We start from the raw sequence: 24158 nt of genomic DNA, 5'->3' as shown, positions 1-24158 counted from the left end.
TTTAGAGGCTTTTGCTGAAATGAGAAGAGGGTTTTCCTTTGAAGGATCTGTAGGAAAGAGGCCTATTTAATACACAGTACATCCACTCTGGAAAAAAGAACATCTGAGTCAGGGCCCCTGAGAATTGAATTTGTGGTTGCAGGCAATCTAGCAAGTCTAAATCTGTGGCATAGACCAAGAAACTCCAGCTTCTGTAGTGAATGCTGTGCTCTGTTTTTATAAGGAGTGGTATATAAAATTATTAGGGGAAAGATGTAGGACTTGCTACAAGAGTACTACGCCATAATTATTGTGTTTTTCTTTGTATTTCTGGAATAAATGTATATGAAAACATTTATTGTGCCACAAAAATGAAATGTGAAGATGTCAACGTATTTCAAGAGATTAATTGTTATGTTAACTCAGCATATCTCCAGAGAAATTAATTTCTTGAACATGAAACATTTTCCTGGAAGATGCACATTTGTGGCACGTGGAATAGTGTGCAGTGGAAACATTTAACCAAAATTTTCTTTGCTCAGAAAAGAAATGTCATGGTAGGATCTTCCCAAAATAGAGAGACATCATTCATTATTAACAACAGTTAGGGAAATTAACAGTTTTACAAACTGATCTTTTTCACAGGAATTGCTCACGAACTCAGATATACTGTTTTGGTCTTTTCATGGTACAGGCAAAGAACATGCATTCTCATTCAATAAATAAAATTTCAGTTTCTGTGCCCAGAAATATTTGCTGCATCATTTCAGTTTTAAGATTAGATTTGTCTTTAGGGAAGTAAATGTGCATGCAGGTTCCAATTTGTCATTCATGAGGTTCTGCTTTATTTATTTTATTTTCCAAACAGACAGGCATGCACAGACACATGTTAATGTAAAAACCAGAGTGAATGTTCATTTAAAATAAGGATTAAATTAAATCTTGTTCCAATTAAGCCCTTGGACTGAGCTGGGTAAGGCAGTTGAGAGGGACTTGTAACACGTTATGACTATGTTTTAGAATGTCTCATTGAAACACACTGGGATGGTTTAACTGGACTAGTTGTATTAGTCAAAAAATTCATCTTTAAAAACATTGTTAAAGTAAATTAATCTTGGCAGGCTTGTGAATACACAAGGCTTGCAAATTGTCTGCAGGATTTCTGCTCAGCCTTTGGAATTTCTTATTAAAGCCTTTGGTGAGATCTGGGAAACCAGCCTAAGTGACGCTCAAAAGGGCACGGTGTGCACTAGTACCAGCTGTACTGCCATGAAATGGCAGTGCAAGTGCAGGGATCTGCATGACATGGCCCGTGGTGGAGGTGGTGGCCAGCAGCACCTCACTGATAGTGCTTTTCCCTCTTTGTCCCTCAGGATGTGACATGTGTGCTGATAACCGCAATGGTGAGTGCCCCATGCACGGTCCCCTTCACTCCCTGCGCCGGCTGGTGGGCACCAGCAGCACGGCCGCGGCAGCCCCTCCGCCCGAGATCCCAGAGTGGCTCCGGGACCTGCCCCGGGAAGTGTGCCTGTGCACCAGCACAGTGCCTGGCCTGGCCTACGGCATTTGTGCGGCACAACGGATCCAGCAGGGCACCTGGATTGGGCCCTTCCAGGGAATCTTGCTCTTGCCAGAGAAGGTTCAAGCAGGTGCCATCAGGAACACTCAGCATCTCTGGGAAGTAAGTTACAATCTTTCCTTCCTTGTCAAATTTGATCTTTTTGAAGTAAACATGGAGTGTGATTGTATGCAGTACTAGCACCAGAACTAGCCGTGAAAATAAGCAAACAAACCCACAATTCAAATAAACCGAGTAAGCAGGTTTGAAAATGTAGCCGGTGCAAGCAAAAGCCTTGCTGTGATAAAGGTAGCCAGAGAACCAGTGGACAGCACAGAGCTTCAATTGGTCTGCATAAGAAGAGCTGACTGTTGTAGGTGCTGTAATATGTAGTAGAGAGACTTGATCAGAGAAGTCTGAAGCTTTTATAACACCCAGTGCTTTCTATATTTTGACCTGAGTTACAAGTGCTGATGGAGCTCTCAGGTCACAGCACCAGCTGTATCATGTTAGAGCAGCGCATGTGGGTTGAGACGGAGTGCTGCACTGTTGCTGTGGACCCCAGCCAGTCCAAGAAAAGCTGCTGAAATAAGCTCAGGACCCTATTCCACAGCCTGACTCTTTGCAGTGTGAAGGAGTTAGTGCTTGTTCAGCTTAGTTCAGCTCTGGTCCTCTACCTACTGTGCATTCCCCTAATGAGGTTTCCAGTACTTTTGTGTGAAAGCCACTTTCAGATATCTCAAGGCTGTTGGTTTTTTTTTTTTTAATATTTGTCACTGTCTTAGAGAGGGTAACAGTGATAACTGTAAGGGAAAACCTATAATCCCTGTGTGTCAGAAAGGATTTACTCTCTTCCTAGTCTTTTGCTATTAATTTCTTCTTTGATTTGTACTGGAAGGTATAATTTTTTAGTTCTGCTTAGTCCTCTGTAGCTGCAATCTCTGCTTACCTCAAAACTAACTGCAACAGTCAGTAGAAATAGGCCCATAGATCTGTAGTATTTGCTCATCTACACCAAATCCATATCTTCAGATTATAAGGAATCCATGAAGATGCAGAGTGTTTTTGCTGTCTTTGGTGTGTGTACAGTGAAAGTGAATGGATCTTTGAAAGATATTTGGGGTGTGGAAGAGTCAAAGCTCCTATGCTTTTCCTATGTGTAAACAAATAATAAACAACACATCAGGGTCTTTGTCTCAAAGTATTTACCCAAAAATGTCATTGTGGCAAGAAGGAGATTTTCACATTAAAAAGATCAGTCTCAGAACACACTTGAATGTGATCAGTAGAACTGGATGAATTGCAACGATTGGGAATTTTGCTGCTGCCTCCAGTGGAGATGGAATTCCTCTTGTACGTCAGATATTGATAATTAGGATTTTAACCTGTTCCTACCAAAGTCCAGTGATTATAATTACAGTGTTTTGGGATATGTTATCAATCAAGTATTTTTTATGGAACACTTTATAATGATGTTGGAGGCTCTAATTTTTAAGAAGGATATTGTGGTTTAGACTATTTTAATTAAAAGAATACATAATAGTAAAATGATATTGCCAGATCCACATATTACAATAAATACTGGAATTTAGATAAATCAAGTCAGATAATTTTTCCATAAATATTTGCAACATGAGTTTAATTTTTAAAAATGTATGAATTAGTTTTATGCAAGTAAAGTTGCAAATCTTGACAATACCTTTTTAAATAAGCAAGAATTTTTATCATATTTCAGGTTAACTTCAAAACTGTTTTGAAGCAATGAAAGAAGCTAGGGCTTTTTAAAAAAAATTAAAAGCAAAACCCAAAAAGATACTAAGGAAAAAAATAACAACCAGTACTATTGTGTGTACTGGATTCAGGCCATAAGCGCTTGTCGGCTGAATTTTTGTGTGGGATTGCTCTTGTGCTCTTAACACACAACACAGATTTCCTGTTGGCTAGCAAAATGAATGCATTTATTTTAGTGGAATTATCTTAAAAATAAGAATTCAATTTGATTTAATAGTAACATGTTGCTGGGCAGCTCATGGTCTTGAATTATTTCTGTTAATGACAAAAACTTATCAAAAAAATACTTACTCTAAGCTCTAGACAAAATTTTGCTGTTTTGCATTTGTTTTATCTTTCAATTTGGCATACTTTATCTATTAGAAGACCAATGTTTAATAAAGAAAAATATATTAAAAGAAAGTTATCAGAAAGTGTGTGTAATTTTACAGAACCAGATCTATGAAAATATGTAAAAGTAAATGACAGTATATATCTAAATAGTCTGTATTCTTTTAGTCTACATGGTATAGGAGTGTGGATTAAATCACTGTAAATGATAAATGAATGTTTTGTCATAGTCCCTTTATAAAGTCATGACTTTGGTCCATTCTCTTTCACCAATATTTCCCACACAGCTGCAAATGCAAGTCTGTCTACAGATCAGCTGTTCAGCATTAGGTCTTGATAGACCTTATGGAGAGAATTTCACATTTTTAGTATCAAAAATTGCATTTTATTATTTTACTCTCAGCTCTGTAAAGTTGATAGATATTTGTTTTAGTTTACAGTTCTTTGTGTATACCAGGCAAACAGAAGGGCTATTGCGAACACTTTTAAGAGTAGTTACTGTTTTGGTTGCTTTTTTCTTTACACTCTTTGTTGTGGGAAACATCAGAAGCACAGGATTTGATGTATAGTTCAGTGCTATGGAAATATGCTTCAGCCTGTCTGCACAAGTGTTCCCACCATGCACTTGATGTTTGCTTTGTATGTAATCCACACAGCATAATGTACAACGACTCAGAGTAAATTCTATACCATTCCAATACCTCACAACAAGCCTTGACACCTATGGGTGTACATGGGAAATTATAGAGTTCTCTCACAATCAGCCAAGATAATTTTTTATAACTTACAGAAAGATCAGTCTTTCAAAAAGCCAAAAATATTAGTCATTTCAGTTGTAGTGCATGTTCCCCCCCTTTGGCCCACTTCTATAACCAGAGTTTGTTTGTATTTTATAAAAATACAATAAACTCTGATTTGTTTAAAACAAAAACAGGACTGGGTGTATTAAATAAACACTCTCTTTGGTAATACAGGCATTTATTCCAGCAGTGATTGATAATGTTTCTGATACCTTTTTTTTTTTTTCTATTTTGAAGTAGTGAGAATAATCCTTTTGTTATTGCAAAGAAACAGAGACTTTCTTAGCAATTAGGTCTTACTGATGAGAATGAGATAATTTTCCACTAATGTGTTTTCTAATAAAGAAGTGGAAAGGCACACTTGATTCCAACATATACTAAAACATTATCTCAATTATTAATGTGTCCTTACTCCCTGGAGATAAATTAATCTAGTTGCACATGGTTCCCCCTCTCTGTTTAACATCAAAATTTAATAAGAGTAGACTTAAGGAATGTATACGATATACACTTAAATTCTATTAGAATAAAACTCTGAGGTTTAAACATGCATACATTTTAGTAGTCAAAATTTTTCAGGCTCCCAACTTTAAACTGTAAATTCTGGAAACAGCTTTGTAAATGGTCTTTTCCCCTGTAAATGCAGCTTAGATGAAAAAAACTTTTACTGACAGGTGTATCAAAGGATACAGTCTTACCATTTCCTGTTCTTCATGTGCTTGATAAAGAGTTTGCTATCTCTCTTTTTTTTCCTTTCATGAGTGGTCAAATAGCTATTTCTTTTTTCGTGCAACAGCGTAAGAATACCAAATACATGATTTCACTTCATTTTGACTTCACTTAATTGGAATTTAGCATTTCTGGAAGTAATGCTTTATTATATGTAACTTTTTTTTACATGGATGAGCAAAATTATATATATATATATATATATATATATAAATAAATATATGTATCAGGATGTTCATTAGTAAATACAAAATGCCAAATCTATGTAACTGCTTTTCCCCCCTAAAAAAATCCCTCTCTCCCCCTGTTTCCATCTCCCTCTCTCCCTCCCCCCCCAAAAAAAAATTAACTGGCACAAGAAATTATGCATGTCATCTTAATAAAGTACCATATGGGTACTGGTTGGTCTTCTTGTCTCAACTGAAACAAAAGAAAACACTGCCTTTGCCTTCTGCTGGGCCAAGAACCGGAATTTTTCTGGGATGCAGTCTGGCCAGGGCCTATGCAGCAATACTGGACATTTGTGAACGAATTAATATGGACAAAGAATCCTTGCCCTTCAAATGAAGCACTCATTGCAGTTATGGTGATAGATTCTTATCCAGATTCTCAAGGCTGCAGTTTTGGACTAAATTTGAAAAAGAAAAGCACTGGGGGATAGAATTATGTGCATGCTGTTGTTCTATTAAAGTGAAAATTATGTTTCTCAGCAATCTGTCATCTAGTATTCCAGACTGCTTGTCAGCTCTGTTTTAAATTTGTCATGTGCATGAAATTCAAGCAATTTTGTCTTGAAAAACCTCCTTAGTTACTTTCCTATTGTATTTTAAGTTATTCAGAGTAACAGCTGGTGCCATTCTGTTATTTTCTTGTTTTGCCATTTCTGAGGATTTTGTATGATGTATGACCCTTGCATTTATTTTCCATTGAAAAAGACCAATAATTTTTATTTTTACATGGATATTAAGTTCCCATGCTGTGGGAAAATATCACTAATGTTGGTGTCAGTAGCATGCTAAGCTGTAAGCTCAGTAAGAAGACTCAATTTGTGTACCTCAGAAGAAAATTGTGCTAAGCATCTACAGAGCAGCCTCTATCATTGATATTTCTGGATCATTCACTAATACATTTTCCCACATAACTTCTATAAGTTACAAACTCCTTTCTTAAGGTCCATAAAAAGTTAATGTGATCACAAGTATGGAAGGTACTTTATATTTAATAATTTTAGTTCATAGAAAAGCTAAACACAACCTTGATGTTTCTTTTAGTAGACCTGTGACTTTTACAAGACTTTCTTATGCATTTTTTAATGTATCTCCATTTTTTGATATGTTCTTTCTGTCTGCAAAATATATGTATTGTTGACTAAGCACATGTGCTACAAAATTAATCTAATTTGGCACGGGGACAAATTCTCTTCCTATTGAACTAAGTGAAGTTTGGAATACACTTGGGTGTTTGAAGTTGGATACAGCCCCAGAATTTTACAATGTTACTGAAAACAGGAATTCTGAGGACTGCATGGAACATGCATGCATCTGGACGCACACTTCCCAGAAAAAAAAATTCTAAATTGCTAGATCATGCAGGGACTATCTGTTTTTCCATGGCACATAATCTCACCTTGGAGATTTCATTATGTAATACAAAAATACTGAAGTGGAACACAAATAAATATAAAAGCTCAATTCTGTCCTTATTTGACCACTACCTTTCTGTGTTGCTGACTAGGCAACAGTGTAATGGAAACATTTGGCATTTTAATTTAATTAATTATAAAAGCAATTTCCACTGTTAGATGAGACTAGTTTATAAAGCCTGAAATTGCAATTAATTTATGATACATTAACAGGTAATTATTTCTACTGACTTTTGATTGAAAATTGGTAAATAAAGGCAGTACTTTAATGACCTATACAAATGTCCAAAATGTGTTGTGGGCCTGATGTCAATAATATATTTATCATAGATTTGACTAGGCGAAACAGTACTATATAAGCTTTTCCATGTGGTGATGACAATATTCTGCAGAACTGCCTCAATCACTGCTCTACACATTTTGGTCCCCCAAAATTCTGTGGCATCAAATGAGCATAGACTTTAAAGTGCAGACTTTTAAGTAATCTCTTAACATAAAAGCTGGAAAATTCAGCCCAGGCTATATCTTCCCTCTACGCACTTGGCACCTTTTCCAGATAAGTTACAGAATTCCATTATCCAAATTGTTACACATGTGTGACAGAGGTTGACCTTTAGTCATGTCAATCCTTTTTGCGTAGGCCTTGGGCTCCAGCCTAATGGCTCAAAGCCTGATTTACTCACTGTAATAAGGGCAGGAGGTCGAGCAATTGTCAGCTTGCCTGCTCATACTCGTCTTGGAGCCTGGTTGAAGGCTGTTAACACAAAGCTTTTCAAAGTGAATTTACAACCACCACCACTGACATAGGCCAATCAGTACACCATAAATGTCAAGTTAGTGAGATTGAGCAGTAAGTAAAGCACTGCCAGCCCACTATTGGCTGAAATCAATTGCTTAAGGTTTAACTGAGAATAGCAATGCGTGTACAATGTCTGCAGAACCAGCTTCAGGGTGGAGAGTGAATTGGAGGGTGGTTTAAGTAGAAGTACCCACCAGCCACAGCCATGGCATCATGTCCTCCTGGCATGGCATTTGTTCTCCTTCTGTTTGAACAATATCTGCTCTTACAGAATCCATGGTCAAGAAGCCTTTTAGTTATAGAAGTAAGATTATTCTGCTTTTTTACCTATGGAAAAAAAAGGGTGTGGGGGGGGTAGAACTGTGGGCTGTCTTACCTGGACAAAGGATGCTAGGAATATTTTTAGTGTCTTATTTCAGTAATTCTTAGCTGGTTTTAGTCCGCAGCTCCCAAAACATTTTTTCATAAGGAAACTGTGGTTTTTTTTGCCATTGGCTTGTAACTGGAAACTATCACAGGTTTCACTAATGAGTGATTATGTATCTGATAGTCTGAATATCCATGAGATGTAGTTACCCGCAACACTGAATGTTTTTATCATTTTGTGTAGTGACAGCTTGGACAACAATTCATTTGGCTTTGAAAGCATCAGCATTAAAATGTAGAAATCCATTAAAATGCTGTATGCCAGGATTTATAAATTAGGCAATTTCCTTGATTATTGCAATCATTTACAAAATTGATTGTCCCAGTGTGGTATAGGCAGATTTCAGCAATGATCATTGACAACAGGCACATCCTCTAATACCTATACTCATTGTTTAAAAGAAAAGCCACTCTACTGTGAGGTTATTCTCCATCTCAAGGTCAATTATGCATTGAAAAAGTCTACTAATGTAGAAGATCACACATCTTTAAAGTAGAACCACATCAGCTATTTATAGCCTGTAATGATAGCTGGAGCACTTATTTTTCCTTCTGTTTGTAATTTGTTTGTTGACAGCTAAGGCATTCACTTGAATCTGTAGCACATATACTTCTTATGATGTTTTTTTGAAAGGTAAATAATTTTGGTAAATTGCAGCTGTAAATATTTATTTGATTGAAGATTTAAAAGTCGATAGTGTGTTTTATTTTTTGCATCTTAAAGTTCCAAGTAACAAATAGATATGGAGTACAGTAACTTGATTTGGGTCAATTATTTCTGCAAGACACAATCAAGAAATGATGTCACAAAGCAAATATACTCTAGAAGCTTTCCTATATTAAAAGAAGTAAACAATTAAAACAATAAAGCCACAAAATGCTAGCCACCAACCACAAAACCACAGTGTTTTCTACTTGCATGGAAATAAGCAATGTTCATGGTAAAAACCTTAAAATGAAGGTGCTTTCAGGAGGTTCTTTTTGCTGATTGTACACAAGATCCAGCTGGCAAAAAGCTATTTTGTATCATATGCTTATCAGGAGTTTCCAACACTGATATCCTACAGTTGTTAATCAGTCCTTGCCTAGACAAGATAGCCATTGATGTCACTAGGAACTTTGATTTAAGGAGATCTTCAGGCATGACTGAATAACACAGTACCAGTGTAATCAAAATTCTTAAATATTTTTTTTTAAAGATAGGTGAGTAGCTCTTTCAGATTGGCAGAACCATGTGCATATTGTCTGCTACTGTCTATACACAACAATATTGCAGTAAATGTAAAGGGACCCTTGTATAAATGCATTCATTCGACCTAAAGACAATATTTTGCTGTGAAAGAAGGGAGGTTTTCACTGCCAGTGGCTGTGTAGCAGTGCATTGTGTTTAGTTATATGAATATTAGAATCAGAGAAAAACTTTTTTTTCCTGTATCTTGCAAAAAATGAGTAGCTCATAGATTTGTTGTTTGTACTACATTGCATATTAGTTGCCTGGATTTAGCAAGATGTGCATAAACAATTCTGTATGTTATCAGTAATTCAACTTGATGCTTTCTGTGTGGAGACTTACTGGTGCATAAGAAAGCAAATTTATTGATCTGAGGGTATTTCTGAAGATGTTTTGATTTCATCTGTGGAACTACAAAGCAGAGAAAAGTAGTTTTATCATGACTACCAGTTCCTATGAAATAGAGGCCATAGGAAGGCTCCGTTCATGTTGTTCACCTGTAATGGAGCCCTGGGTTTGCAAATAGAGTAGTGGCCAGTATTACAGTCTTAAACTAGTAATCCTACATTAAGTGAAGTATCATCTAAAACGCATGTGAAGTAAGCAAATCTAAGGTTCACTGTTTTTACCTAGACTAATCTTCTGGTTCTATAAAGGTCACTATTTTTGTCTTTTAAAATATTTTATATGTACTTTTTGCTTTTGCCATGTTACCATTCAATGTGGAAAGCAGGGTATTAGTTTTTATCAATCTGTGGAAGAAATCTTATAGCAGTATAAGTTGGTGACTGGCACCATTTTTAGACCATAATTTTGTAAAAAGATCTCACCATTTAAGTAAAAATATTTTTTTAGAAAGGGTTCTTTTTTCTAGATTCTATTTTTGTTATCTATTTCTATATCTATTTCTCTTTCTGTTTCTATTTCAATTTCTCTTTCTATTCTTATTCCTATTTCTATTTCAAGCTGTCTTGAATGTTCTCCCCATTTCCACTGCTTCAGTAAAAGGAGATGAAAGAGATGCTCCATCATTTTGACAAAAATGAGGAGAACTCAGATTGGGTTTTTTTTTGTATAATCAGTTTCTAGTAAAACACATCTTAATTTCCAATTGGAGTTTTGAAGAGAGTTGTAGATTTTAGCCTGGGTTTGTGTTAATTCATTTCATTGTGGCCAGCAATATTTCAGTGACAGCTGCAATAACAAAGTGTCATTTTTCTGCCACTAAAAAAATTATTTTTCTTTCAGAACAAATACTATGGCATTTGACATTTGATGAAAAAAACTCATAAAAAATCTTAAAAAAAGAAAAGAGATTCTCATCCATGATTTAGGGCCATTGGGAGAAAGACTGGTAAGGTGCCTAGATGGCACACATTCAGAAAGTTCAGGAAGAAACAGCAACATTTAACGAACATAAATATGTTTCTTTTTAACTGATGAAAAAATATCATCACAATACTTACACAAAACATAGATCCCTGAAAAAAAAGAGTTGATTTAAAAAAAAGGTATGTTTTTCATCCAAAAGTGTGAATTGCAGATTAGTTTTGACCAGTTCTAACAGAAATGCACAAAAACTTAAACAAACTTAGAAATTTCACTTGAAGCTGTTGTAACCCTTTGGGGCAGCTGTTGAAGTGTACCAAGCTGGACCTCAGTTGTGTTTTCAGCAGTGTTCTTTTTTCCATGGACCTAAGCCTGTGTATTGTTAGATACCATGCCCCAATTCTGGCATTTTTCTTCCTGATAAATGCAAGATCTTCTTTCTCTGTGGGGACCAAAGATTTTCACCCAGTTGAATCTCTTCTGTTCTTCATGGACCAACACTGTAGAGTTTAATTTACTGGATATCTTTTAGCACTTTTAAAAGTCAGAGTTTAGAAAGTTCAGTTTCTGATGAAAATATATCAAAATTATAAGCAAAATGAAGATGAACATTGGCATTTCCTTTGACCGCACAGTAATCATGAAAATGTATAGGAAAAAGATGGGTACCAAACAGATGATCAAATCTTCACATCAGTGTTGCCTCGTCTGAATTCCATTCTCTATTCTGATCAAACCAGGATCACATTCAAGTCACTTGGAATGAAAGGTTGCATTTAATGAATATTAACCTTTCTGCTTGTTTCTCCTGGATGGTGCTAATATAGCCCCAGTCTAGGTGAATTTTGAGCAGTGGGGATTCTTCAGCAGCAACCACGCAGTCTGGGATCAGGGGTGTCTGTAGCCCACCGTATGGCAGAGACTGCATTAAAGAGAGCTATAATGTGAGGCTGGGTAGGCTCAGACTGTAACTCTGGCTGAGTGGTTGTTTGACCTTGGGGTCTGCCATTCCCAACAAAAGATGGCCAAAGGTCAGGCTGAGGTCTGTAGCTTCCCTTGCCTCCAAAGACCATATTTTTCTGCCTCTTTTTTTAACCTTTGTGAGTTTTTGTTTATTCGATGTTAATTTTCATGCCCCAATTACACAAAAGTGACATGACCCAGTGGCAATAGTATTGCAGAAGTTTTACCTCATTATGTAAAACTGATTTTTTTTTATTTATGAAAGGCTAATTTGTGTGCAATTTTATAGTTTGCTGCCAAGCCAAACCAGACTGTTTCTCATTCAAAGACATAGTAACTGCCATTTTGGATCACTTTGAAGATAGTGGTCGGTATCTAGTGCCAATATCTACGGTATCTACTTTTGGTAGAGTCTTTTTTTTCCTTAATCCTTCATTCTTGATTTATATTTCTTCCAAATTATTACTTATCTCTTCTGAAATCTCACAGGTCCAAATATTATACTTTACACTGGTCATTTACACCCTATGGCCTGCATGTCGCAGAGGCTGTATTTATGATCAGAAATAGTTAGCAATGCCTCTCAGGATGCTATCAATCACAATTGGGAATAACAGGGATAGCCACTGAAGAATTTTGCACAGTGCCTCCTGCCCTCTCTGAAGCTGAGCAGAACACTGCTTCTGTCATGTGCCCAGCCACTGGTTGGCAGGCTGGTTAGGAGAAATGCTCTTCCCTCTGCCATGTTTGGCTTTCATTCGTCTGTTTTAAGGGATGAAACACATCAAGAATTTAACACTGCTACTGCATCGGCAGAGAAAATAGCTGGCTGCAGTGATAGTTAAGACAAGGTTATTCATTGTCTTGGCAATAATTTATTAGATGATTTAGTGTCTACATGGACCACCATTGTGTCTGTTTTACTAATTTTTAACTTTTCTTACTTTTTTTCTTATTTTCTAATTTTTTATTTAAAAATTTTAATTAAATTCTCATTTATTTTATTATTTGTTACTGCAAAAATCTGACGTAAAAATTATTCTTGTGATTTTTGTGCAAAATGGTGTGCTTTTCTTTTGGGGCTTCCTACCAAGGGAACAAACATCTTGGCATTTTCCTTCTGCGGTGATGGTGATTTGTTTTATTTGAAGAATTAACCATAAGCTTGCTGTTGAGAGCATCCATTCTAGCTGTCATCTGACATTAAATGTGGAACAAAGTTTTCTCTTTCAAAACCAAAGTTGGTCTGGATGCACATTAATATTTCTACAGTTAATCCCATTGCTTTATTAAAATAATGCTGCAGCCATTCATTGCAACTTGATATTAACTTATCTGGTAAATATCTAACAGAATTAATGTTGAGAAATTTTGTATAAGAAAGTCGGTGTAGTTCAGCATCCAAGGATCAGATTGCCGATCAGATTTCAGACAGAAAGGCTGATTGAATTTCTCCCTCCTTCACACCCTTTGAAAGTCTCAATGTAAAAATCAGAGAGTTAGATATCTTTTTCTCAGCAAATTCAAGTATCTATATAGGCTGAAAAAGCAGACCTTTAGATCACAGGAAAAACTGGGGCAACAGAGGGAGATGTAGGCTCTTAAGAAAATGTGTTTGAAGGATGAAGAATAGGACAGCAAGGCAGTATAATGCCAATGACTTTGGAGAAAGAGCCAGGGCTTTCTCTGGCTATGAGTGTTGTAGAAGATTACTGCTATTCTTTCTCTTTGTTCTTAAAGATTACAGGAAATTTTAGCACTCTCACAAACCAAGCTGGACTTGTCTCATGAGCATTGCACTGCTGCTCTACTACTCAGTTTTTGTGCTGGTGCTGTCTGATGATAAGTCATGAATATCCCACAGAAAGTCATGGGTAAAACATAAAAAAAATATAGCATTCAGAATTAGTAATTTTCACACTCATATTCTGCTCTGGACTTTTCCCATTCTCTTGCTGCTGAATTTAAATATTTTATCTAGGTCAAGGTTTCAAAACTTGCAAGTGCCTTAAAGGATAGCTTCATGAATATACTTAAGCATGCAAGGTTTTCTTAAAGATCTTTTAGTGTCCTCAGCGCTGTACTAGGAAATATGGTATCCCACCAAGGGTGGACCATGGGCAGGAACCATGGGCAGGAACCATGGGCAGCTTGTTGTGTCTCTGGTCTAAGGTGACCAGACAGAAGCTTGCTGTGGACTGTAAGCCATGTGGGTGTGTGTCTGCTAGCACAGTGCCATGCCCAAGGGTGCAAATCCTTGAAGGTGTAATTGTCTTATCGACTGAAACCCCACTGTGCCCAGACTGTGTTTGTTATGATTAGAGGGAGCTGGATCTCCGTGCCTTCTGACATGACTCTGCTCTGTGCCTGTTGGGAAAAAAAATGTGACTATTTGACCAACACCTTACTAGATTTTCTGAAAACTGAGAGGTAATTTAAATCCTCCACTTACAGCTGCAGATTTATCCTACCTATAACACTGACTGGGCTACTCAGTGGGATTAAATTATTCAAGAGCAAAGGATGCAACCACAAATGCCAGAAGAGGTCTTATATTTTGTGCTTCATATTAGGGCAGTTTTGCACATACATACAGGCAGAATCAGTTCTAACATTTGCTCAACTGCTCACAAATCCATATTAAGGTCTTGAAAACTCCAAGTAAACTCCAATATTTTAAACAAGCTAAACCAAACCAAAAATCATTTACTGTGCCGAACTACAACCAATTGGCTTAGAAGACTCTTCTCTTGAGTGCATGACAAGTATAAATACTACAAATGGAGGCCTGGGTGTTTAAGCTCATATCAGAACATAGCTGCAAAATTCCGAGATTTCTTTTATTCCTTTCAGCTTTGTTAGAAGCTGGTGGTGTTGACGATCTTACAGAAAGTATGAAGTAGCTTCTAGAATCAGTACTTCTGAGCTTCACCCTGCTGTCAGACTGTAGGATTTTTTCACATTTTCATTCTGTTTCATGATTGTTTGTACTTTGTAGTTAGTAAAAAGACTCCAATGTTACTTTCCATTCAAGCAAAACAAAAAATGCTAGGAGTTTCAAAGAGAGACAAATATTTAAAATTCATACATCAGTCTCTTAAACTTTTCATCCTGGAGGGACTCTGTTGGAAAGGCACCAGAGGCCAAGGAGAGAGAAGCTGGCTTTGTGCATGAGCATAGAAATTTATGTTTAAGTTGCCCATGAGCATTACTGCATTTAACTCTCCAGCAAAGGGTCATGGTAGCTATAAATTGTATAATATGACTAGTAACATATGACTGAAATGTCTTTGAAAAGTTACCTTGTGTCTAGAGACCACAACCAGAGTACTGTGGTAAAAGAGTACAAGGTGGCTGTGGAGGTGATCAGCTTCTGGGAAAAATGCCTTTGAATATAGTTCTTAATGGAGTGTGATGTATTGCCTTCATTATGGAAGAGGTTAGAGTTGGTTTGACTTCTTGGTTTAGACACTTACATATGTAAAGGAAAATCCAACCTGGCAGAAGGGATTTTCTATTTAATGGATGAGACGGGATAAACAAAATACCATGGCTAGAACCTGAAGCTAGACGAAATGCATCTCAAAAGAGGAAGGTAAATATGTTTAGCAGTAAAACATAAGAATATCTTGCTGAAAGAGTCTGGCACCTTTGACTTTTAAAAGGTTGTTAGATGTGTCAAGTTGCACATCTTCAGATTCAACTATCTCATCCTTTGCCTTCATGGCCTGTGAAACTCCAAAACCTTTGCTTTACTTCCTGGGACATACATGAGGAGAGCAAGACTGTCTGCATCTTCCTTGTAGGACTTTGCATAAGAATCTCATCTTTACTGGGGTGTTTTATGAGAATTCCTTCCCTCAACTGCCCAGATAGATTCTGCTTTCTCTGTGGTTTTTTGGGAGCCAGAGAATTGCTGCAGGACCTTGGGTCAGTGGTGTGAGGTGTTACCCTTGTATTTCACAGCCAGCACGTTTTTCCCCTAGGCTAACTGCCAGTGTCCTTGCACACATGTCACAATCTCTGCAGCTTCAGGTATGGCTGTCCTGTCTTTCTCTGGGCCTCAGGGCATTAACTCACTTAACAATTCCCTGGCATTATAGGGGCACCAGGTACTCATGTCACTCAGTCCTCAAGCATGTACTGGTCCTCTCCTTTTTTTCTGTGTCTTTTCCTGTATAGAAGTTAATGGCCCATGAAGTATAGTCTGGAGAAAAAAAAAAAAAAAAAACAAACACAAAAAAAAAACCACACACAAAACCAAAAAACAACAAAAACAAAAAACAAAAACAAAAACAAAACAAAAAAAACCAGTCCCTGCTAGCTTTGAAATTCATAAAGCTACAAAGCCAACCAAGAAAAGTTACTGTGTCTGTGTAAATCTTATCAAAAATGAGTTCTGTTCATTCTCCAAAGTAAGAGTTTCTGTGCTTATAAATTCCTCTCAGCCTCCTTTTTTGACAGAGTGCAGCAGATCAGAGGAACTGTCTGATAAAGATGGGGAGAGAGGAGAGGGATAATTATAAAAGCTGTCCCTGTGGCTCAGCCCGGAAGTCTGCATATTTCTCTTATACATGAAGTGGCATATACAGACAGCAGCTTAACCTAGATTTCCAGAGAAATAATAATGTGGAAGAAATAGCAACAGTAGCTCTGAGTTTTCTTGCAATGATCCTATTGTATGAACACTGAATGGACATGCAACCACATCCTGCAACCCCCACAACTGTCACTTTGGCAAATCTTTTGATGAATTGCATCTTGATATTTACAGAATCTATTAAAATACAGCCCATCATGTGTTTGTTTATATGTTGACAAGATGATGTACACCCTGCAGGTCAAGGGTGATGTGAACTGTTTTGGTGTTCTTGTCAAGGCAGCTAAAAAAAAGAGCATTTAAATAATTTTTGTAGAATAATTGTCTAAGAATGTAAAAGCAACATACGAAATTCTTACTTTGAAAAAAAAAAATCTCTACTGATCTGACACAAAAATCTGAACTTGTTATCAATCAAAAAGACCTTCCTACTTCTTCCCTAATATGTTAAAAATTGGCAGCTTAGATAGAAAAACAAATAGCAAAATTAAACAGAAAGGAATTGATTTAACTGCTTGGGTGGGTATCCAGTACCACATAAAATTTTTCATTTGGCCTTGTCACTTATAAAATATATATTTTTAACTAATAAGTCTATGCAGCACATACAAAACCTTGCACTGTTTTGCTCTAAATATTCTATGTCAGAATTAGCTTTATAAATTTAACTTTTTTCTTGAACATCATTCATTTATGTTTGATTTTTCCTTGCAGTTAAGAAGAAAAAGTACTGCCTGAAATTCAATCATTTCAGTCTAGTCATTCTCACAGATATGCCTTGCAATTCCAAATGTGGTGGTATCAGGGGTGTTACTTGTGAAATTAGACCCCAAACTCATACGCTGAAGGATTACAGAGCAGTCTTTCAATTTCACTGCATTGTTATTAGATTTGATTCTCATAAAGCGGGCTAAGAACTAAGCCAAGTAACAGTAGTAGAATCTTCTTCCATCTCACCTTTCTAATGCTTGCTTTTTTCAGCACCTTGCAGTCACCTGCCTGATAAATATATCAGTCATGTCCCAACAAAAATCTAGCTTATGATCACTTTGGTACCATAAAGGAAATAATGGAAGAGGGTAGATAAAGAGGATGAGTTTCAAGGCAACAAAAATACCCTGTTTTATTGGGTTTGTTATGTGCAAGTTGACGGATTGTTGAGGTATTCAAATGCTTCTGTTTTAGAAAGGAATATTAAAATCTATATATATTTATCTATCTACATTGGGAATGCAGAGTGGAGATGGGATGAAAGGCCTGAGAAAGAAGATGGTGTGAAGGTGAAAAAGAAAGAATAGATGGATAAAGGGAGGGGGTGGGGAAGGAATGAAGAAATGGATCTAGGTAGTGTGAGAAAGTAGGGATCAGCATTATTGCAGATGAGAAACATGAGGTGACAGTTGGATATGAGCTGTCCTGAGATATTGTTCTGAGGAAGTAGTAGTATTAGTATTGTATAGTAGTATTGTGCTGAAGGGTAGTGTTGGCCCTCCTGCTCCCCTTGAGAAGAGGGACCTGAGAACAGCTTGTGATATCTTGAGATTTCCTCTTCCTAAAGGCAACAGGCTGTGCTGCTTCAGCTTTGGTTACAGCTTATTCCTGGCCCCTGGGGTCCCTCAGTAAGTTGCTCCTTGGATCAGGTCTGAGAAAGGATGCAGAGCAGCCTGTTCTTTTATTCACAGTACAGAAAGGATGTTCAGGATTTTCCCTTTCTGTCTTTTTTTTGTTACAGATTTCTAAGTCTGTTCTGGCAAAGCAAAGTGCTTATAACTTTGTTTCAAAATGAAAGCCAAGTACTCCTTCACATATCTGGAACCTTCTTTCTTCTTTATTCTTTCAACTTGTCTTAACCTTGTTCTAAAAGCATTACTGTAAACATTTTCCTCTCTCTTTCCCCCCTCCCATGTTTGGTTTTATATTTATTTTCTGTTGTATTGCCAACAATGAATCACTTAGAACTAGTTGTGAGATTGCTGTATACAGACACTTGCCCAGAGAGAGCTGAGCTGATACCAGCAAAACCAGAGGGGCTCATCAGATCTTAGTGCCCCTTGGTCACCAGGGGTATATCTACCCTCTACAGTGAGGTATTGAGCTGACTTATTTCTGAATGAGCTATTCCACCTGCATGGCACAATATAGATGGACTTTTCAGTATAGCTAGCCTGGATTAATCCTTTCAGGGACCCTGGGTGTGATGCAGTAAAATGCGTTCACAGGTTAGCAAGGCTTGAGATTCTGAAAGTACCAAAATTAGTGGTCAGGGCTCTAAGCAGAGCCTGGTGATTAAACTAAATACAAGATTTAAGTACCCTAGGAAGAGAAAAGAAAGAAAGAAAAAATTTGCTTCCTGTTCTGACCTATTATTATGGTCGTACCCAATTAGATGCCAAAGATGTTTCAGCTGCATGGTAAGTACAAAGCTCAAGTAAGAAATCTGAACATAGATGACAATCCTTTAAAATTTTTTTTTTAGTGTGTGTGTATGTGTGTTAAACACAATTTCAAGTATTAAGTTTGCAGCAGAATCAGAAAAATTTATTATCAAACTAATGACAAAATGTTTTTTTAAGTTTCTGGAATATTACATTAAGTTTTGATGTATATCATTCAAAGCACTAAGCTAAACCTTTACACTGTGTAAAGCAAAGGAAGAAGGTGAATATGATTTGAAAATTAAAGTCTCTCTTAAACTGCATTTATTCTATTTTATTTTTATTTACAAAGGGGTAATAAAGATTGCAGTGCAGTTAATACCCCTATAAACTGGAGCATGAATTATAGACAAGCGTCACCCTTGCATTGCATTTTCCAGATTTTCCAAGTTTGTGAGAGTGAATGCTCTTTGGACAATGTTTCTGACAGTTTAATTAATTATAATGGAAATATAACAAAATGCTCATGCCTTTAACTGTATTCTTTGGCAAGTATTGCACTTTATGAAGAACTTCATAACTCTAAAAAGGAAGGAATCCAATATATTAGTTAAGCTTTTTCATTTTTATTAATGGCTTTTGTTATGTGATTGCTTGTGTGGGAAGCAGACATTCAGGCAAGAAGAATGAAAAAAATGGAAAAACCAAAGAGATAACTCTCTAGTGTCATGCTAAAGGGCTCTCATGAGCCTTATGGGCAGATTAGCTTGCATTCAGTGAATATGCTTAGAAATAAGGAAGTACGATATGGGATTTAGTCACTGGTTACTGATGTATAATCATAGGATGGTTTGCCTTTGGAGGGACCCAAAAGACCTTCTGGTTCCAATCCCTCTGCCATGGGCAGGGACACCTCCACTAGACCAGGTTCTTCAAAAGCCCCATCCATCCTGGCCTTGAACACTACCAGGGTAATCCTTGGTGTTAGGGTCAGATGTTAGGAAGGAAAAAGAAGACAACCGAGTTGCTTGCTCATAGCTGTGGCTACTTTCACCACAGGCTACTAAACTGCTGTCCACAGCTAGTCACTGGTGGTCTGCAGGACCATGTGAAATGTCCTGCAGATTACATGAAGGACTGAGTTCAAAGGAGTCTCACTAGGTGGTATAATCATGGGTTGTATTTCAGCATCATCATGACAGATGCTTTCCATGACACAAGACAGGACCTATACCATGCCTAGCATTGGCATTCCACTAGGATTTCCACACACAGAATTAAGGATATCTGCACACTCACCAGACAGTTGTTTGCAAATGTCCTATTTGTGTATGCATGCTCTCAGTTTGTGAAGTCTTGCCACAACTGAATGCCAAGTGTCAATAGAGTGTGTGGGCACAGCTCCCTTCAGCAGGGTAGAAACCGACCTCCCCTGTAGCTGGTTACACTGTCAGTATAATAAGATTATGGCGTGAGTCACTAGATGACACTGTTACATAGTTTCACACAATCATTTTTTTTAGTGCCTGTGTAGATACGCTGTACTCTCTCTTGTGTTTCAGTTCTTGTCAGTTTATACTAGTGCAAGCATGATGCCCATTTTCTCTCTAATTAAGACTTTCTAATTAGACTTTGCTGGAAGGCAGAGTTGGCACTTTATTTTGTACAAGGCTGAGTATGTTTTGCGTCCCAAAGACCCAATTTTGACAGCAACGATTTCTCCACTGTTAAGAAAAAGATCTGCAAAGAAAAAGATCTGCAAAGATCTCAGCCTTTGGAGAGCTCATAAGATAGTCATGTGTACCACGGGACAAGTCTGTATTTACACAGGGCCTGCTGGGTGATCTGGCTTAGTGTCATTGGAGAGAAAAGGTCAGCAAGGGGAGCCAAGCTGCTTTACCAGAATCCCACCTGCCCTCCCAGACCAACCCAGCTCTGACATGGAGTGATGGATTCTTTGGAGACACTGTGTCTTCCATGTGGAAACTATGCCTTCCCTTGGCCCTTCTCCCAGTGGAGGAATTAGAGCCTCTGGTCTTAAGTAAAGACCTTTTGCTCCTCCATTTGATAAGGATGGAATAGTTAGACTCACTAGGCTTTACTATTTTATGCTGCCATTTGTAATGTCAATATTTTGCTGCAGTTTAAGCAGTGATATCCTATTCTTGTCATGCTCCAGATTTCACCTTGCTACCACATACTATCTCAAAGCTTCCATAAAATTACTTGAGTTGTGGCAGCTTGTCAAGTCTTGAAATTGAGCAGAAGAGGAACACTTTTATTTATTTATTTGTTTATTTTAAATTTTGAACATGTGTCTGAAAAGTTTCACCAAAATGGTTTTGTAGGCAATATGACCAAAAATGTGGGTTTTCCCTTTTGCTTTTTTCCTTTTGCCCTGTTGTAATAATTTACTGGGTAGGAAAGGTCATTTTAGGGAAGCAGCTTTCAGCAGCCTTAGCTCTCTTAAAAACTGCTCTTATCACTGTGTATTTAATAAAAAAAAGAAAAAAGAAAAAGAAAAAAAAGGGGAAAAAATAAAAAAGGGAGAAGTATATTTTGGAAAGAATGCTGGAAAAAAACTTAGAAAACCCCAAACTCCGGATTGATTGACAGCATACTGTCATGGCTAAGACTGATATGATTCTATACATTTACTTATAAATGTATTTGTATAGAGAAGGTATTTTTTGTTATTCTAGTAAAAAGTGTGCTACAGTAGTCACACTTCAATGTTAAGATGATAAAAATTGTTCATACCCTTTTCTTCAAGAGCATGAGAAAACAATACAAAAAATGGCTGAATTCTTTGAGTACTAGTCTCAGAAAGAGACTGGGGTCCACATCTAGAGTGTGGCAAATTACAGCAGGTTGTGCTTGCAGCAGCAGGCAATAACATTAGATCAGTAAGTACCTGATGTAAGGGAGTTAACCTTGATTACTATGTGCTGCCCTCTGATGTCGTCTGTTTCTTTCTGCTGTCTCTGCAAGGACAATGGGCAATAGAGGGAGGTTATGTACTTAACCCTAGTTGGTTATGGCTGTGTGAAACAAATCCTACCCTCAAGTGAGTAAGAAGCTTCATTTTATGCTGCATTTGAACAAAGGAAATGACCTAGAGTGCCCCAATATTTATTACCAGGTTCCCCTATTGCAAATTCACTCAGAACATACTGCATTGCATCCAAAGATGTTTCTGCATCTCTGGGCAGACAGAAGCCAAATAATTTTAATCAGGGTAATTATTTCAGTCTTGTAAGTGATGTAATTCCAGCAAAAATTAGCTTACCACAGGATAGCAAGCTCTCAGTAAGGCACAGTAAGTAGCCGTAGGTACATCTCCTGCTGTCGTGACCTAGGTAAATAATTTACACCCAGAAAACAGACTCATCTGTACCAGTCCCAGTCACTTTGATTGCAATGTAGATATGCTCTAAATCAGTAAGACTTTTCATCTCTGATTATGACTGATATATATGAAATTCCTATGCAATGCAACCAACATATCTGCTAAGACAAAGGCTGCTTAAATTCATTGTCCTCCTTTTTGCAAATAAAAGGCTGCCAATGTATTTATTGGGTAACATTTGTTCCCAATTGTAGCCATCAGAAGGTCAGAAGAAGTTCAAAAGTACATGACGGAGTTTTTTGTTTGTAAGATATGGGATTTTTATATTAATGCCATATTTGAAATGTATTTATAAAACATTTGAGCTTTGACTATTATAGTTCAGATCTCTGCAGTTTTATAACACAGACATTTGCAAATTTACAGTTAAAATTATTTTGTCAGGAACCAAGTAGAGATACATTTTAAAAGGAAAACTGGATAATTGCATCATGATGGATCTTTTGAGTCCTGTTTATTTTTACTCTCAAGGATATTAAATCAATGCAAATCTCAGAACTGACTGTATTCACTATGTGAATTACATATGTGATAAGGTTTGGATTTTTTTCTCATTTATGGGAACAGTATATGTAGATGTAACATTAAAGTTGACAGACTCTTTAAGCAGAGTTGCAAAGTTAATGGTATGGTTTACATCAGGTGTAAAATGGGAACTGCAATACATACCTTAGTAATATTGCAGGTGAAAAGTGCTGCAATCATTTTTTATAAGTGTGGTAAGGCCTTCCTGCTCTTTTTCCTCCCATCACCACTATAATTCAAAAATCTGCTAGCTATCTGCCTCTGCTGGTTATTATTGTACTGACTTTTAGAGGATTAACACTGCAATTAAAAGACTGAAATACAGATGCTCTGCATTGTGAAGTGTCTTTTGATGCCTTTTGACACTGTTTGTAGAACTTGCATGCAATTTTTTGTTAAGAGCTGCTCATAGTAGTACAATTTTGGGTCTCATTCGGATCATACTTACAGTGCTCAAAACTCTGTTAGAATCTGAGGGTTTGTTTTGATTACTGTTGGTTTTGAACATTTTTGGACAAAACACATTTTACAATGAGAAAATGTCACGAAAAACGACATTTAAATTTAATGATTATGGGAAGTATTTACAATTAAACTGTGCTATTTCTAATAATTTACCTGTAGAGATTGGAATGGATTTAAGAGTCAGAACTATATTGGTAGGAATACAGTAATTGCTCCTGCATTTTCACTGATTTTGATGTCATAGGTAAGAAGGTAAAACTCCTGAAATGTGGAAAAAGTCGGAAAAAAAAAAAAGAAAACAGGAAATGTAGTTTTTGTCTTTCAGAAGTGCCAGACAGGGTGCATAATGCAGGATATCCTGTATATAGAGTGAAGTCAAATATGAAAAGCATTCAGGGCACACACTTTTTGGTATTGTCATGGCAACTGTACTTTTCCAAATATGCAGCAGCTTAAATTTCCAGAGATGAAGGAAAACAATATCTGCAATCTGGACCTATTGCCTGCACTATTGATAAAACACATGTGCTTTGTTGAGCATGTGCAAGCTGTGCACCAGGACTTTTCTCTCCTGCATGGTTCTAGATTTCACCTTCTTGCTGCTTCACATTTCACAAAATGACATCTAGAAGAAGTTACATGCTTTTGGGATGCTTTCAAAGAAATCCTTTTGGGGCTCGGTGACCCAGTCTATATCTCACTGTTGAGCAAAAGCTACTGGATATTTTTGGGAGCAATTTTAATCACCACTGTAGTTATCTCTACTTGCACATTGCAAGGCACAGTGCCCCAGGACCCCATTCCTCCCGCACAAAGACAGACTGCACTGTATATTTTGATTTTCTGTGTGCTGAACTTCCAGTGACAGCAGCAGTACTAATTGCATAATAACTGAAAAGTATTTACATATCAGTGTATCATACACTGGAATCAGTATCAAAGTGGAGATTATTATAGCAGTGAATGTTTTGGGGACAAAAGACACACACATCCATACTAAAACCAGGCTTCATTAGTCACGCTTACTGCAAGACTACCCTTTAAAGTATGGAATGCTCCTGAACGTACCTCATTATTAAGACTCTGGTAAGTGTCTTTTCCTCTCAGTCAGTTTGTTTATTCATCCTTGATTCCAAGGATTTGCTCAATTTTCTACTAAGTATAATATATTTCCTATCCAGATGCCACATGGGATTACTAGACAATT

At 37.0% G+C, this 24158-nt stretch overlaps 1 protein-coding gene across 1 annotated transcript in view; it reads left to right on the top strand.

The window, feature by feature from the left end:
* The window catches only part of PRDM6 (PR/SET domain 6), a 73870-nt gene that overhangs the window by 8383 nt on the left and 41329 nt on the right, over positions 1-24158 (top strand). Inside the window, exon 2 of the mRNA XM_054003861.1 lies at positions 1353-1660. Coding sequence (XP_053859836.1) covers positions 1353-1660 — 308 coding nt within the window. The remainder of the gene's footprint in view (positions 1-1352; positions 1661-24158) is intronic.

Source organism: Vidua macroura, chromosome Z, assembly GCF_024509145.1.
Source record: "Vidua macroura isolate BioBank_ID:100142 chromosome Z, ASM2450914v1, whole genome shotgun sequence".
Lineage (NCBI taxonomy): Eukaryota > Metazoa > Chordata > Aves > Passeriformes > Viduidae > Vidua > Vidua macroura.
The sequence above is the reverse complement of the archived record's forward strand: the minus strand, read 5'-3'. Positions and strand labels throughout refer to the sequence as shown.